Source organism: Macadamia integrifolia, chromosome 3 (genome assembly GCF_013358625.1).
Source record: "Macadamia integrifolia cultivar HAES 741 chromosome 3, SCU_Mint_v3, whole genome shotgun sequence".
In the NCBI taxonomy this organism is placed as follows: domain Eukaryota; kingdom Viridiplantae; phylum Streptophyta; class Magnoliopsida; order Proteales; family Proteaceae; genus Macadamia; species Macadamia integrifolia.
The window spans coordinates 27,269,698-27,285,941 of NC_056559.1; the positions used below are offsets into that span (position 1 = coordinate 27,269,698).

The window sequence follows — 16,244 nt, forward strand, 5'->3', positions numbered from 1 at the left end:
TCATCCCTCCTGTGAAATGGCATATCTACCACTATTGTGGAGGGAGAGAGAGAGAGAGAGAGAGAGAGAGAGAGAGAGAGAGAGAGAGAGAGAGAGAGAGAGAGAGAGAGAGAGAGAGGCATTAGTGTACTTGCACCCACACTCACAGGGCATCCAGGCAGCTTGGGCTTGGGGTTGGGGGTGGGAGGTGTGCAAGGTCTCCTTCATCCTTTTCCCATGCCCAGGGGACTTGTGTAGATCCACTACGTGGCTCAAGAAAATTGTCCTTTTTTCATCCACATGGCATTGTAAAGAGTAGAAGGGAATGATACTACCATTCACATATCCATATGATAAGAGTCGATTCACTAACCTCGTGACACCTACTTTAAAGTAGAAGATGCATGTAAGTGCCTAGATCCAAGCCATTTGTAATTTGTACCATGTAAAATGTAAATAATACTTTTCTCATGCTGCCATTGACATAAAGTTTGGTGAAAAATCTGGTCGTGCAAGACCATCCCTAGTATCAAGTCCCTACTTTGGTGCTCTTGCGCTAAAGGTCTAGCTTTAGGTGATGGCCTCCGTTCTCTCCACAGCCCAATTGATTCAGCTCGCCAGCAATGTGGATACTCTATGGAATCAAACGGCCATATATTTCTATCTTGCCCCTTTTCAAAAGCAGTCTAGTTTGGAAGTTCTCACCTACGCGGTTCCCTCATCTCCTTCGCCCAAGCTCCATGAATGGATTAACAGTTGGGATTCCTTACTTGCATCTGATAAGAAGAAAGCTATGGCTGACCTCAACTTAAGGTCCTTTTTGTGCTGGTGGATTTGGATCTCTCCCAATGACCTTGTTTTCAGTCGTAGAATTTGGACTCCAGAGGAACTTATTAGAATTGCCATGGCTGTTGGTCTGAGTTTTGGTCTACTCCTAGAAGCCAACCAAACTCTTTTGTGGCTCACCCACCTCATCTTGGTGTTATAAAGATTAATTGTGATGCCGCCCTTCCACTAGAGTCAACCCAAGGTGGCTTTGGATTCATCTCTAGAGATCATGAGGGAAGGAGCCTATTTGCCATCTCAGAGCCAGCATCTCTCAGTAGCAGCATGATTGGAGAAGCCCTAGCGAACAAATTCGCCTTAACCTATGTTCATGGAGCAGGTCTTCACCTTATTATTCTTGAATCAAACTGCAAAGATGTGATTTCATACATTACTGACCATAGCTCCCCTCCCCCTCTTCATGTATCCCCTATCATCCAAGACATGCATATTGTATTTCTCTTCCCTCTTTGAGTCCTGTAGCTTCAGCTACCTTCCTAGGGAGGCCAATGTTGTGTCCCACTCCTTAACCTAGAGGAGGCCCCACTCCTTAACCCAGAGGAGGCCAATGTTGTGGCCCACTCCTTAACCCAGAGAATCTGTTTATGACTAGTAAGATAGTTTGACCAAATTCTACTCTGTGACTCCTTCACTTACATATGTCAGACACCTCGAGTCCCACTAGTCCTGAATCCTAATATTCAATAAAGTTGCTCATTACCAAAAAGACATTGACATGGCGTGGGAAACCATCATGTGACAAGATTCTACACCCGCAAAAAGACCCACTCTCACAGTATTCCATAATGGAGGTGCTCCCATGCCATCTTTGATAGTTTTTTTGATGGACTCAAGCTGCTCTTATCTTTTCTATATCTGTGAAATGGGTCCTGAATTCTGATTTCCGAGGAGATAAATCTAATTAATCCTTTGATGACGTAGGCCATCTTGTTGGCTAGGGTTTTAAAAAGCGGAATCGGATCTGAATCGGTCAAACTCGATTCTGATCGAAATCGGAACTGATTTGGTCCAAAATTGAGTCAAAGCTATTTTGAGGTGAAAATGAAATCGGTTCAAGAACCGGGAATCAGCTTAGGGATCGAACTGATTCAAGTTTAAATACAAAGAAATAACTACGAATCAACAGTGACCGATCCAATTCTGATTCAAATAATAACTGATACCCTTTTTCCTCAAACCATGATCTTGAGGGTTCTCCATAAGGATACAAATCCTCTCTAGCTGTTGGGGTGCCCAATGCACATCCCTTAGGGTGTGTAGATGTGTGTTGGATTGCATCCATTGGTTTGTGATGTTCCCAGGTTGACACTGAGAGGGGGGTGAATCAGTGGTTTCAAAAATTTCCTTAATTGCAACCCAACAATAACTTCCAATTTTCAAGTTCTAGATTGGTCGGGGCAATCCTGTGATTACCAATCATGTAAACAACGACACATCCACCTCACACCACAATGTGGCTGAGTCTACTAGACAGTGTCCCACCACTCAGCACAACACGCACTTCAAATATATGTAGAAAAATAAATGCGAGACAATAACACCAGATATACGTGGTTCAGCTAGAGTGCCTACTCCACGGAGGAATACCCATATAGGGTTTCGTATTTCCCCAATACTCAACTTTTTAACCGCTACAACGGTCCAGGAACTTATCCCTGCTTCAATCTGAGATGCAACTCAGACAAGGGCAACAACCCCACACCCTAGACAAGCCCCAACTTGCTAGGTTCACAATTTTAAATCAATAAAATAAAATCCCAACCCAATACACCAGTGATCTAGAGTTTCTCAACAATAAACACTTTAAAATATAAAAATAGGGATTTCAGATACGGGTTACCTCAACCTGTGTAAACCCAATTGATGATTGCTTGCTTGACATATAGAAGAACATGCTCAAACCATCAACATCTCAACCTTTTGGATCTCTCTCTCAAGGTTGTTTCTCTTCCTCTCTCTCTTTCTCTTTCTCGGTTTTGCTTCTTATAGAGAAAATTACCCAATTCTAAAACCAAAAAAAGTCCTTTTATATTGTTTGTAAACTTGAGCAGCACCCATTCACGCAGAGGATCAGTCCTATTTGGATCCAGTTATTGTTTTTCAATTAGAACTCTAAGAATAACTGTCCATGCTTTGAGAAAACAACGTCCCTTTATTTGGCATTAAAATATTCTTCAAACTCCAATGGGATTGTAGCAACTCAGCAAACAACTCCTTCTCTACTTCAACTTCTTGACTTTTACCAAAGCTCGGACTGATCTTTAACTTGTTGTCCATGTGCGCAAGGGAGAAATTGATTTGAAAACCGAACATCTGTCCTTGTATATATTCTGTTACGTGTACAAGACGAAGTCCCACCTGTAATCAAATTTTGACATTATCTTCTCTTTTTCTCTAGGATTTCATATAAGACTTGGACTCTAGTGCATGTTGACATCATCACCATGTAATGGCTACATTCATCTAATTAAATTGTCTACCGGTTCCACTTTGAAATTGGACTGTAGTGCATGTTGACATCATCACCATGTAATGGTTACATTCATCTAAATTAAATTGAGCTCTACCGGTTCCACTTTGAAATTAAACCAATCGAACCACATCAACTCTCTTCAATTAACCATTGAACCGTTGAACCAATAGTTAAAATAGTTGCCAACCCGGTTCCACTTTGAAATTAAACCAATCGAACCACATCAACTCTCTTCAATTAACCATTGAATCGTTGAACCAATAGTTCTAAAATAGTTGCCAACAATGACAATCTTCAATCCAATTTTCAATTTTCCAACAGTTTGCTCAACCAACAAATGTGTGTTGGGCTTCCAACATGGTTGGAGAGAATCTGAATCCCATATAAATCTAAATTTTTTTCAGTTGCTAGGACACTCGATGCGTATCCAAACAACTGAAAGGACCTTGGGATATGCACCTATGTATAAAAGAAGTGTCATATGATTCTGAGTTAACCACCTGTAGTGCTATTGCCATCACAAGTGAGCACAATTAAATGTTGTGCCAAGTTGAATACATGTGGTTGGAGTAAGGCACTTTATAGTCCTTCCTTATCTTCAATGTATGTGTTTCCTTAGGAATCATGGCTTTAGGGGACGATATCGGTATTGGTATCGACATCGATCCTAAATCGAATTGGATTGGATTGATGTGTATTAGTCAATTTTTCCCTTAGTTTTTTTAAAAAGTACAAATATTTTTATTGTTTTATTCCTGAAACAGTACGGATAACCGATCTGAATTGGTCAGGGATCAGGAATCGGTCTCAACCGATACCAATATGATACGATCGATACAATACTGATACTTAAACCATGTTGGGAATTGAATAAGCTCATTAAACATTCTCATATCACTACAACTATTGTGAATTGATTGTAATTTTCTCATCTTTATTTTAATAATGACGGGTATTCAAGTCTTCAACCTGACTAGTTTTACGAATCTATATTGATTCCACGATTGTATGGATCGGGTCACATCAAAATTGAATAAAAATCGTTTTACTAAAAATAGTGAAGAACAATTTTTTTTTGGTAAGAATGAAGAACATTAAACACCCATATGAATGATCACTTCCTGAGATGAAAGTCCTTCATCAACTTTTTTGTTCATCAATACTTGAAAATGATGATTTTCTTATGGAGCTAAAGATTGTAATCCATTTGATTTTTGGTAATGTTCTAATCCATTTGATCGCGCCAAAGAAGAACTGACAAAACCGTTTGTTTCAATTATTTGTAAAAAACATATGGGGCGATGCATTGATACATGCAACAACCGACCAATTGGTCTCATGCATTGCATTAGCATTACCTATAATTGGAAAGGGTAGGACTAGCTTCAATTATTTGGGGTCTGGGAACTTGGGACCCGCCCAAATCAATAATATGTCATATCTCGTTGCCCAGCATTTACTTGCAACTTTTTTTTTGTTGTTAACGACGGGTATCTGGGTTGAATGAGAATGTCTGAGTTTACGGTTCGTATCAAGTTCGTTGTTCATCAACTATGCTATTCCCTTAAATTCATTTATCTGCAACTTAAATATTGTGTATTCTATACTCAGTATAAAACTTTTCCATATTTTAGTAGTTTTCTTTTGTTCCCCTAAAGCCTAAAGAGTGAAACATCATAAATCCCCCCTTCATTATAAAGTCTAAAATGGGGACTTTCCAAATTCAGAAATTGTACTTTGGCATTAGAATGAATTATCATTAAGGGAAGTATTTCTTGTGGGGGGAGTACAGTTCATATGCATGCTTGAGGGATTGAAGGCTAATGACAGCACACGAGGATGCATCCATACCGATATCAATTTTCATTTCATGTGGGGCGGGTCGGTCATCCGACGTGTCTGGGTGCAGGGGCCACACTCTCCCCTATGTGTTGGTTGATTTCATATCTAATTGTGTCTGGGCATAGTAGATGTTATTGGCCGGCTGGCTGCATTCCTTTCCCCACTTTAAAAATAGGTACAAGTATACCTGGAAAGCTTGTCATTGAAAAAATTTGCAACACTTGAATTGTATTTCTAGAAGATAATTGTCTTCCTACCAATTATTGCGAGCACTAAAATGTTTTTAAAAATGCCTTTGGGTGGATATGTAACCCCTGGGGGTATAATATATAATAGATTTTCAGGATATAATTCTAGGTTATCAGGTTGGGAGTTATATCAACTACAACTATTGAGGAAATGAAAGCTTATGGCATTCTACAAAGACTTAATCTAACTGCAACCAAGGGTTGGACTATCGGTAAAATTTGGTTCTCGTCAAAGAATTTACTTCATCTTATTCCAAAACCTTCTAGCAACAGTTGACAATTTCTATCATTCACAATCTTTTGGAAATTATATACTAAATTTGAGTCTATTCCTCCTTTTGTACAAGTGTAAATCTGAGACTCAGGTGATGATGATATGTCTAGTTATGATGTGATAATTATTATAATTTTCCTTCTTCATTGAAGGAAAAAAAAAAAAGAAGAGAGAAGATATAGTTCTTATACTAATGGACTTTCAATTATTTTCTCCAAAAAAAATTAATTATTACCAATATATGTATGTACAATACAAGTACACATGCTTGTATGTGGCTAAGTTTCCAGCGTTTTTAAATTTAATTGAGCAACCTCCCAACCCAATATAAAACTTCCCTACTTGCAGTAGCTTATATATGAGAGAGCTCACTAGTCTCTGGAGGTAGTACCATTGCCTCTCACCACCTCCCCCTCCTCCTTCTCTCTCTCTCTCTCTCTGAATGCTGTTTTGTATCTTTTACAGAACTTCAAGGAAACAGAGAATTTAAGATATGGGTAAAGCAGCAGCAACTGGTGTTGAGAATGATGGTTGTTGTGGTTCATCCATTTGGGTGTCCAATAGCTGGACATCAAAGAAGGTTCTTCAAATTCCAGTTTATCCTAACCAAGAAGAACTTGATAAGGTCTTGAGAACCATTGAGAGCTATCCTCAGCTGGTGCTCCCTCAAGAAGCAAGGAAGCTGGAGGATCGACTCGCGGATGCTGCTCTTGGGAAAGCATTTCTACTTCAAGGTGGAGATTGTGCAGAAAGTTTCAAGGAATTTAGTGAGATTAATATCAGGGATACATTTCAGGTTTTGTTGAAAATGGGAATTGTCTTAACTTTTGGATTTCAGATGCCCATCATCAAGGTTTGAACTCCATTTCTCTCTAGTTAGTACACAATCTTAATGATCAGGATACTGGTTATCCCTTTTACTAGCTAGCTTCTTCCACAGTGATTCTACTTCAACACTTCTAAGATTTGGAATCCATATTTGGTGGAAACCCATCAAAGGGTTCTCTCAGTTGTGTTGTAATTGTGGAGATATTGGGAGTTACATAAGAGTTATAATTCCACATTGGTTTGTTCACCTCGGTAGTGCCTTCATATACTTGAGGAGCTCTTATCTCTGCCTAACGCCTTAAGATTTTCAGGGTACACTAGCACCTCTATATCCATCTCTCCTGATCACATGAAATAACTTCTCTTGCTGTCTTTTAAACATACGATATTATTTTGTTGCACCTCATTGATGTGCTCCTTATGTAGCTTGCTCAGAGAACCCTCTCTCAATAACTAAATAGCCACTTCACCACCCAAAATGGCTTGTAAGGTCTCCTTTCTAATTTTTTGTTCTCTAGCTGGTAGGAAGAATAGCAGGTCAATTTGCAAAACCAAGATCTAATCCATTTGAGATCAAGGATGACATGAAGCTACCAATTTATCAGGGAGACATCATCAATGACACAGCCTTCGATTTAAAATCAAGAACACCTGACCCTCAAAGATTGCTTAGAGCATATGCTCAATCAGCAGCCACTCTGAACCTTCTTCGAGCATTCGCAGCTGAAGGCTATGAAGCCATTAATCTTGATTTCATAAACCAAAATGGGCAAGGTGATAGGTAATACCTCATCTGAACTTCATTCAAGTCTTTTGATTCATGGATTTTTTCAAATATACAAACTTGCTTACTTGGTGTTACTTAATGAAACACAGTTACATAGAACTTGCCCAAAGAGTAGATGAAGCATTGGGGTTCATGGCTGCTGCCACTAGACAAAATGGTGACAATCCTACAAAGGCCATTACTGAGTTTTGGATATCTCATGAATACCTTCATTTGCCATATGAGCAAGCCATGACAAGGAAGGATCCTGTAACTGGCTATGATTGTTCTGCTCACATGCTTTGGGTAGGTGAGAGGACTAGACAGTTGGATGGAGCCCACATAGAATTCCTTAGAGGTGTAGCAAATCCTCTTGGGATCAAGGTAGGTAATGAATCTTAGTGATTTTTTCTTACCATGTTTTAAAAATCCTTGTGAACCATTAGGGTTCAAAGAATCAAATTGGAAATTGATCAAAACCTGATTTTCAAACTTCTATTTTGAATTGACCATGAATGCATTCAGATCTTCATATGTGATCATTTTTTATTATTTTATTAAGTAATATTAAGTTTGTCTCGAATTTTTGACCATTTTTTAAGATTGACCTGCTCCGACATATTTTGGTGGCAACCCGAATAGGAAGTTTTCTGAGATTTGTGATGGAAGTAGAGGGATTGGGCTGATACGCCCAAGCCTAGAGCCTAGCACTAATCTCGTATGGGGGTGCGGAGGCTACGGCCCCAAGGTAAGGTTCCACCTGATGGATTGACTAGCTACTTGGAGGAGTATATAATGTACTATCGTCTTGTTGAGCAAGTCATTGTAATTTAGGGGTTTTTCGAGCTAGGGTTTCAGGGCGAGTTTTCTCGTTGTTGCTTGGGTGTAATCTCTCTCTTCTGTGAAACATCTTCTTCACCCGAGGACGTAGCATACCGCATCAGTGTGTGAACCTCGTTAAATCTCTGTGTTGTGCGGATCTGGTTTTGTTTATTTTCGTATTTGTTAATATTTGTGATAACAAGTAAAATAGTAGAAAATCAATTAAACTTACTTCTTGTAGTATTTATGATCATATATGAAGTGCATAAATTTTAGTTTGTTTTGCTTAAATAGATTTTGGATTTCCTACTCAAACAAGTGACTGAGAAGATGGAACCCAAAGAGCTTGTGCAATTGTGCAAGACTCTAAACCCTAACAACAAGGCTGGGAGGTTAACAATAATCACTCGCATGGGGACTGACAACATTCAATTAAAGCTCCCAGATTTGATTAGAGCTGTGAAACAAGACAAGCTCATTGTGACTTGGGTGTGTGATCCTGTTCATGGTAACACCATTAAAGGTCCTTGTGGTCTAAAGACCTACTCATTCAACACCATCAAGGTAATACAAATTCATCAAAGATCAAACCCCATAAAATTTTATGATCTTTCCAGTTCCTTAACTCTTCCATGGTTATCATTATTACAGTCAGAGATAAGGGCATTTATGGATGTTCATGAACAAGAGGGAAGCTACCCAGGAGGAATTCATCTGGAGATGACAGGACAGGATGTGACGGAGTGTGTTGGAGGGTCAAAAGAAGTGACTTTAGTGATTTGAGCTCTCAATACCTTACACACTGTGATCCAAGGCTCGATGCATTTCAATCTCTGGAGCTAGCTTTCTGTGTCTCAGATTGGTTAAGGAAGAGAAGGATGGGCTCTAATGAGAAGATCTTCCTTAAGAGCTAACATTAGTTTTGTTCTGTATTCTTATTTCTTATATATTCTCTAGTCTTCCATTAGCCTTCATTGCAAGATTCCTTTGGCACTACAAAAACAAATATTACAACAACTACTTTGCTTCTCTTAGCCATCCTTTTATGTGGAATTTGAATTTTGGGATAGTCAAGATGCATGATTCATTTGTAATGAAGTGATCTCTCTCTCTCTCTCTCTCTCCGACTGAATAGTGTTTTGTTTTATCTAATCACGATTTCGTTTCTCTTAGCCATCCTTTTATGTGGAATTTGAATTTTGGGATAGTCAAGATGCATGATTCATTTGTAATGAAGTGATCTCTCTCTCTCTCTCTCTCTCCGACTGAATAGTGTTTTGTTTTATCTAATCACGATTTCGTTTCTCTTAGCCATCCTTTTATGTGGAATTTGAATTTTGGGATAGTCAAGATGCATGATTCATTTGTAATGAAGTGATCTCTCTCTCTCTCTCTCTCTCTCTCTCTCTCTCAGTCTCCGACTGAATAGTGTTTTGTTTTATCTAATCACGATTTCGTTTAGGGATAGTGTTCCCTAAAGGCAGCATGGTCTTTGCACCAACATGGGGCCAATGGAAGCATGTGTGAAGGCATTAATAAGGGTTGTTTATGTGTTTCATGGGTGGAGGCATAGTCATTTTGGGCCAGCCCTTGTGTCTGGTCATAGGGGTCAGACTGCTTTTTAGACTTCTTTTTCCCTTTTGCTTATTAATTTTAAGAGGGCTGGGCACGCCACCTACAAGGGTCATTTTCGAGTGTGGATTAGGTCCCCTCCACCAAAGGAAAGTTTGACGAATGAGGGTAGGTAGGGGGTCATTTTCGAGTTCCATAAGGTCCCCATATCCCATGTGGTGGTGGTGAAGACACATCCCCAACCTCCATCCCAGTGCTAACACACAAGTCAAAGGTGTGTCAAGGATGGGTCCCCCACCCGTCCCGTGTGGGACATCATTTCTGAGAGAGAGAGAGAGAGAGAGAGAGAGAGAGAGAGAGAGAGAGAGATGGTTTGCCTGAGACCAATCTCAATACTTGGCGGATCTGGGATCTGGTATCATATCGGTATCATGGGTAAAATCGTAAAAAAACCTAACTTTTATGAAAAATGGGGGTAATATTGATTGATCCAGACTGATACAACCAATCTTGGATCGATATCGTATCAGTATCCGGTGAGACCGATACCATTACCAATAACTAAATCCTTGCCAGAGAGTCATATAGACTCTCTCCTCTTGACATTCTTTCTATTCCCCGGCATGTGAGCTCCCTTATGTGAGTCATATGACTCTCCTCTCCAATGCCACTAGAGGCCCAACGCATATTCAATGGTTGGGAGGACTCGGGCACAAAGCCCAACACATGGGCGCACACCCTATGTCCTCCCAACCATTGGATGCGTGATGGGCCTCCAATGGCATTGGAGAAAAACTAAATTTGCTCTCCCATGCCCCTATTCGCTTGGTATGATAGATTCCATTCTACATGGGCAGCGATCCCTTCAAAGATTATATTGTATTTGATATGTATTATCACAATAGATCTTGGGTCTAAAACCTATATTCAGAAAAATGTCTTCATATAATCTATTCCTAGAATGTATACCAAACAAGTTACTCTGGTACAACACTACTATAGCCATGCGTTTAGAATCTTATTCACTACTTAAGCCAATTGCTCGGGCTTATTGAGCTCCTATGATTGGTATCCAATACTTCCATGCACTATCGATCCATCGAACCATAGGATTTATATCATCCAATTTATAAGACCGATTGATCAGATCCACATAGGGGTGTAAAAAATTCGGCCCAACCGAACCCGGTTTCATACCTAGATCAACGTGACGAAGGGTTAACTAGTTGGACCACTTGGACGGAAATATCCTCGGTGACAAATCAAATAAAAAAGGTATCCCTCGTCGTCCTCGAGGGTTTAGTCTGAAACGAAATCGTGGAAGGATTTGAAACAGAGTGATATAATCTCCAAAGACTCATAGATTTCGAGAGAGAGAGAGAGAGAGAGAGAGAGAGAGAGTGAGTGAGTGAGTGAGTGTGTGTTTGGAAGAGGGAGATAGAGAGAAGATGGAGCAACAACATCAACAGGAGCAGAACGAGCAAGACCAGGAGCATGACGTGTATGGTGGAGAAATACCTGATGAAGGAGAGATGGAAGCCGATGTCGAAATGTCTGGTGCCGAGAACGAAGAGGATCCTAATTCCAAGGAGGTCTCTTTTTAACTTTCTCTCTTTCTCTGCATCGCAATTAGCAGCTCTGATTTCTTCTTTAGTTTCTATCTCCGATGCTTGCCCTAGTTTCTCACTTTCTGGTGAGAACTAACTTTTGTTCTTGCAGAACCTTGAGGAAATGAAGAAAAGGCTTAAGGAGATCGAAGAAGAAGCAGGTGCTCTTCGTGAGATGCAGGCCAAAGTCGAGAAGGAGATGGGCGCTGTTCAAGGTACCCTCCATAGCTCTTTTTATCTGTCTGTACTGTATGTGTGATTGCGTTTATTTTTGTGTTAAAATTTTGTTTATACAGTCTCGTGTTTACTCTTTATTTTAATTAATGCTTTTTTTTGTGAGTAGCAAAGTATCCAATTTCCTGCTCAAGTTATTTTGGCTTGAACTTGACAGAAGAGCGCTGACCGCATATCAAAGCCTGTTTCTAATTCCCGAACGAGTTTATTAATTTATGATGCTCCTCTTGAAGGAATATTAGATGCGCACTAAGTTGCAGCATGATGCTAATAAACATAAAGGGCCCAGTACCCAATGCTAGTCCTGCCTATACAGTTCTTGGGAATTGTGAGTTTGTATACCAAATGGAGGTGTGAGTTTGGTGTTGGTCCTTGTGCAAAGTGGCTGCCCTCAAGACTGAGTGTTAGAAAATAAGTACTCGATGTTGAGAGTTACAAGACACACAATATTTAGATGTATTCCTAGGTTGCAGAAGATGAATTGTTGAAGCAGACCTGCATTGATGTTGAAGGCAATGAACCAAAATAGGTTGAGTCGTGTTAGAAGAATATACTCTCCTTAAGGTTTGAAACGCCCCCTACAAAGGTACAATTGGGGTGACTTGTGTTTTACCTTTAAGATAGAACAACCATTGATCATAGTTGGACCGTGCACAGATGTTGATCCTTTGGGAGAGACAGGCTAGGCTCACTAAGTATGGTTTGATGCATTCGGACAAATATAGGAACTTAATAGAGCAGAAAAACCACATTAGAGAGAAGGATTTCTCAGAACACAGTAACACACACACAAAGAGAGAGAGAGAGAGAGAGAGAGAGAGAGAGAGAGAATCTTGTATATACATAAGCATGGGTGCTACCTATACATGTATAGAGGTGTCTGTCCATGTATAGATGCTTATACGTATGGGTACAAAAATATGTACATTATGAATGGTGTCCTTTCACATATGGGTGAATATATATACATATATACATATATACATATTTAAATTTAATATTCAAAACTAAAAAGGTTGCAAAAAGATAAGTACCTCTTGACCTAGACCCACACCCATCCCCGTCCCTGGCCATCGCCTGGAAACTCCCACACATATGAGAAGTGGTAGAGTTCCTCTCCAAAGGGCACCCTTAAGTAACAAGACTATATATATATACACATATATATATATATATATATGCTTTCAATTCTAATCCTCTCAAACCAATGTGGGACCAAACATTTTGGCTTTTTAGCACAAGACTTTGGCTTTTGCTCAAGAGGTTTTGAATTTCCATTGAAAACTTGTTTCTAATACATTTTGAGCTCTTAACTCAAAATCAAAGGTTAAAAGATAAAAACTGAAAGTAAGCAAAGGAGATTTGTTTCTTTTGAAGGTAACAAAGGGGTATATACTCACCCACATATGAAAGGAGACCATAACATATATATTTCTGTACTCATACGTATAGGTATCTATCGGTGGACAGACACCTCTATACGTGTACAGGTAACACCCATATGGATGTATATATAGGGTACTGTCATTGACTAGTGGAATGATATGATTCTGTGTGTGTGTGTGTGTGTGTGTGTTCTGAGTAACCCTTTAAAAGTAAGTTTAAAGGTAACAAAGTCCCTTTGTTTTCTTTCACCTTTTACCTTTTACCTTTGATTTTGAGTTAAGAGTCCAAAATGTTTTAGAGGGAAGTTTTGAATGGAAATTCAAAACATATTGAGCAAAAGCCAAAGTCTTGTGCTAAAAAGCCAATATGTTTAGTCTCACATTGATTTGAGAGGAGTATATATATATATATATATATAGTCTTTTTACTTAAAGGTGCAAGCCTTTGGAGAGGAACTGATGCAGATTCTTCACCAAACTAGGCTTGTTTTATTAGGAATAAGCCTAGGGTTGGGTTGTATATGTGTTGGGCCTTCAGTCCATGTGGTTTGGAGTGTATTGGACCACTTTTTTAGGTCTAAAAGAGGGGCTCTAAGATTGAGTATGGGATTACTAGTTAGTTTCCTATTTTCATTAGTTTTCTTTTTAGTTGGGTTTTGATGGGGTTAGTTAGTTTCTAATTTCAGTACTTTTTATTTCCTAGTTTCTATTTCTAGTTTTAGTAACTAAAGGACTTTCTATTTTGTAAGTTTCTATTTTCAGTTTTAGTAACTAGGTGAGTTTCTAATTTTTAGTTTCCTATTTCAGTTTTTGGAAACTAAAGTTAGTTTCTATTTTATGTAATCCCAATCATTATTATAAATAAAGGAGAGCTCTCATTAGTAGAGCCACGATTTTAGTTTTGAAGAAAATATGCTGCTGCTGCCGCTGGTCTCTGTTGGGGTTGTTCTTTGTGTTTGATCAAGGAGGAAGGGCTTGGTGTTTGATCCAGATGACTCCTTGCTGCGTGAAGTCCAGGAGGGTTCTACAATTTTTTGTTCTCTCTTATTTCTCAAGTGTTTTACAAGCATTATTACTGTTCCACAGTCCAGGTATTTAGACATTTAATTCTGCCCAGAAATTCTTAATTTTCACAATCGGTTTCTATGGTTTGAAGTACTTCTGGTTTCTGTTTTGGGCTATAATTTGGATCGAACCATTCACTCCTTGGAGGCTTCCTTCGATCCAAGTATGAGGTCATTCTAACCTAGGTTATTGAAATATGAGTAATCTGATCCTATGTTAAATTCTGGTTTTTAGAAACCCAGGTTTCTACCTATCGACCTCTCATTGATTTGAGGAATCAGCCACATGGGGCTCAACTTTTGGTCGATTGTTAGACCAGATTAGAGGAGGATTCGAACTTGATTTGAAGATCATCAGACCAGAGATTTGGCTGATCTGACACTTTTCCCAATTTTGACCAATTGTATTAATCTGTCCAGATTCCAGATTTGTTTTGGCTGATTTGTTTCAGTGACCTTTTGTTGACTGATAATAAGTTATTATTATATGTCTGATGCAGGTTAGTCCTATTTGTTTTGGCTGATCTATTTCAGTGACCTTTTGTTGACTGATAATAAGTTATTATTATATGTTTGATGCTAGTTAGTCATATTTGTTAGCACAATTCTGTTATCAGAAATTCTAGAATTCTGTGTTGATTATTTCTGAACTGCTGTCTAGTGTGGATGAATATTGGTTGTTCTTTGGTTTAAAAATCCTGCAGTTTGGGTCTGGTTTGACTTGTCAAATCTAGTCCTACATTAAGTGGTATCATGATGCAGATTAATTACCAAAATAGGCTTGTTTTATTAGGAATAAGCTTAGGGTTGGGTTCCATACATATTGGGCCTTTGATCCTATGTGTTTTGAGGGTAATAGACCACTTTTATGGGTCTAAAAGGGAGGCTCTAAGATTGAATACGGGATTCAGTGATTTGTTTCCTTTTTCTTTAGTTTCCTTTTTAGATGGGGTTATTTAGTTTCTAATTTCAATACCTAAATTAGTTTCTAATTTCAAGTCATTGTTAGTTTCTAATTTCTGTCTAGACTAGTTTCTATTTTCATTAGATTCTAATTTCAGTTTTAGTAACTATTGTATTAGGAGAATATTTAGTTTCCTTTTTGAGGAACCTTCTATTTTGTAATTCCCTTCCCCATTAACATTATAAATAAAGAAGAGGAGGCTCCTAAAAGCCTAGAATGATTTTGATAAAAAATAATGGTTGTTGCTATTGTCTTCTTTATGAAGAGTTGTCTTGTGTTTGATCAAGGCTGAAGGAATTGGTGTTTGATCCAATTGACTCTTTGCGGCGTGAAGTCCAAGAGGTCTCTTCAAGTATTCTTTCTTTCTTTTCAAGTGTTTTTTTCTTCTTCTTATTGTTACTATTCTTCTTCAGCCATCTCAGGTAAGTAATCTGAATTTTTCTGCAGAAATTTCTGGGTTGGTTTTTTCTGTGTTCCTTCCTATCGGCCTAGTTTTTTTTGGAGAACCAGCCATCCGATGGCCTCCATATTTTGACTGAAGGATAATCCTATCCAGAGGAAGGATCGATCCAATTTTGGGGTCAATCAGACCACTGGATCTGCTGAAGTGAACTGTCAAGCAATTCTGGTCGATTGTCAAAACCTGCACAGATTTAGATTCTGTTTTCTGTTCTGTGTTACTGTGACATTCTGGACTATTAGCATCTGTGATCTGAACCTACTGGAGGTGTTATATTGTTATTAAAATTTCTGGTTTAATCCTAAGACTGCTGCTGATTTATTTCGCTTCTGTTTACTGTTCATTGAGATCGTTTATCAATTCTGGTTTGTGGCTGAAGTCTGATTTTCTGCTATAAGTTTGCTATTGGTTTTGGTTGTTCTTAGTTTAAAAGTTCCTGCAGTTTGGGGCTGGTTTGACTTGTCAAATCCATTCCTACATCAAGTGGTATCAGAGCATGGCTGGGAACAACACCCCCACCCTAGTTTCTCTTATAGAGATGCTACAGACTATGAGGACTGAGATGAAGGCTGAACAGCAAACCTTACGGACTGAATTGAAGGCTGAGTTGAAGGTTGAATTGGATGCCAGGTTGTTGAATGAAGAGACCCCACCCCAACAGCCTACTGGCAGTTCACGTACAACACCCGAAGTGGACACTCCAATGAATGTGGTTACTCAGTTGACTAATAGGAGAGCAAACCCTAATCTGAGAGCACCACAGAGGGTTCCGGTGGCACAACCTACTTTTGAAGAGCATGTAAGAGGATATTTTGAGACTGAGCGTCCCGTGCAACCAAGGTATTCTGGAGATTCACAGAAGGTCAAGCTCGATCTGAAG

The 16,244-nt window shown here is 39.0% G+C and overlaps 1 protein-coding gene and 1 pseudogene across 1 annotated transcript; both read left to right on the forward strand.

The window, feature by feature from the left end:
* Positions 1-6,114: 6,114 nt before the first annotated feature.
* LOC122074697 lies at positions 6,115-9,192 on the forward strand (annotated as a pseudogene).
* Positions 9,193-10,930: 1,738 nt separating this feature from the next.
* On the forward strand, positions 10,931-11,531 carry LOC122074696 (polyadenylate-binding protein 2-like). The gene is made up of 2 exons (XM_042639642.1): positions 10,931-11,242; positions 11,370-11,531. The coding sequence occupies exons 1-2, from the start codon at positions 11,099-11,101 to the stop codon at positions 11,514-11,516; spliced, it is 291 nt and encodes a 96-aa protein (XP_042495576.1). The 5' UTR covers positions 10,931-11,098; the 3' UTR covers positions 11,517-11,531.
* The last annotated feature ends 4,713 nt before the right edge of the window (positions 11,532-16,244 follow it).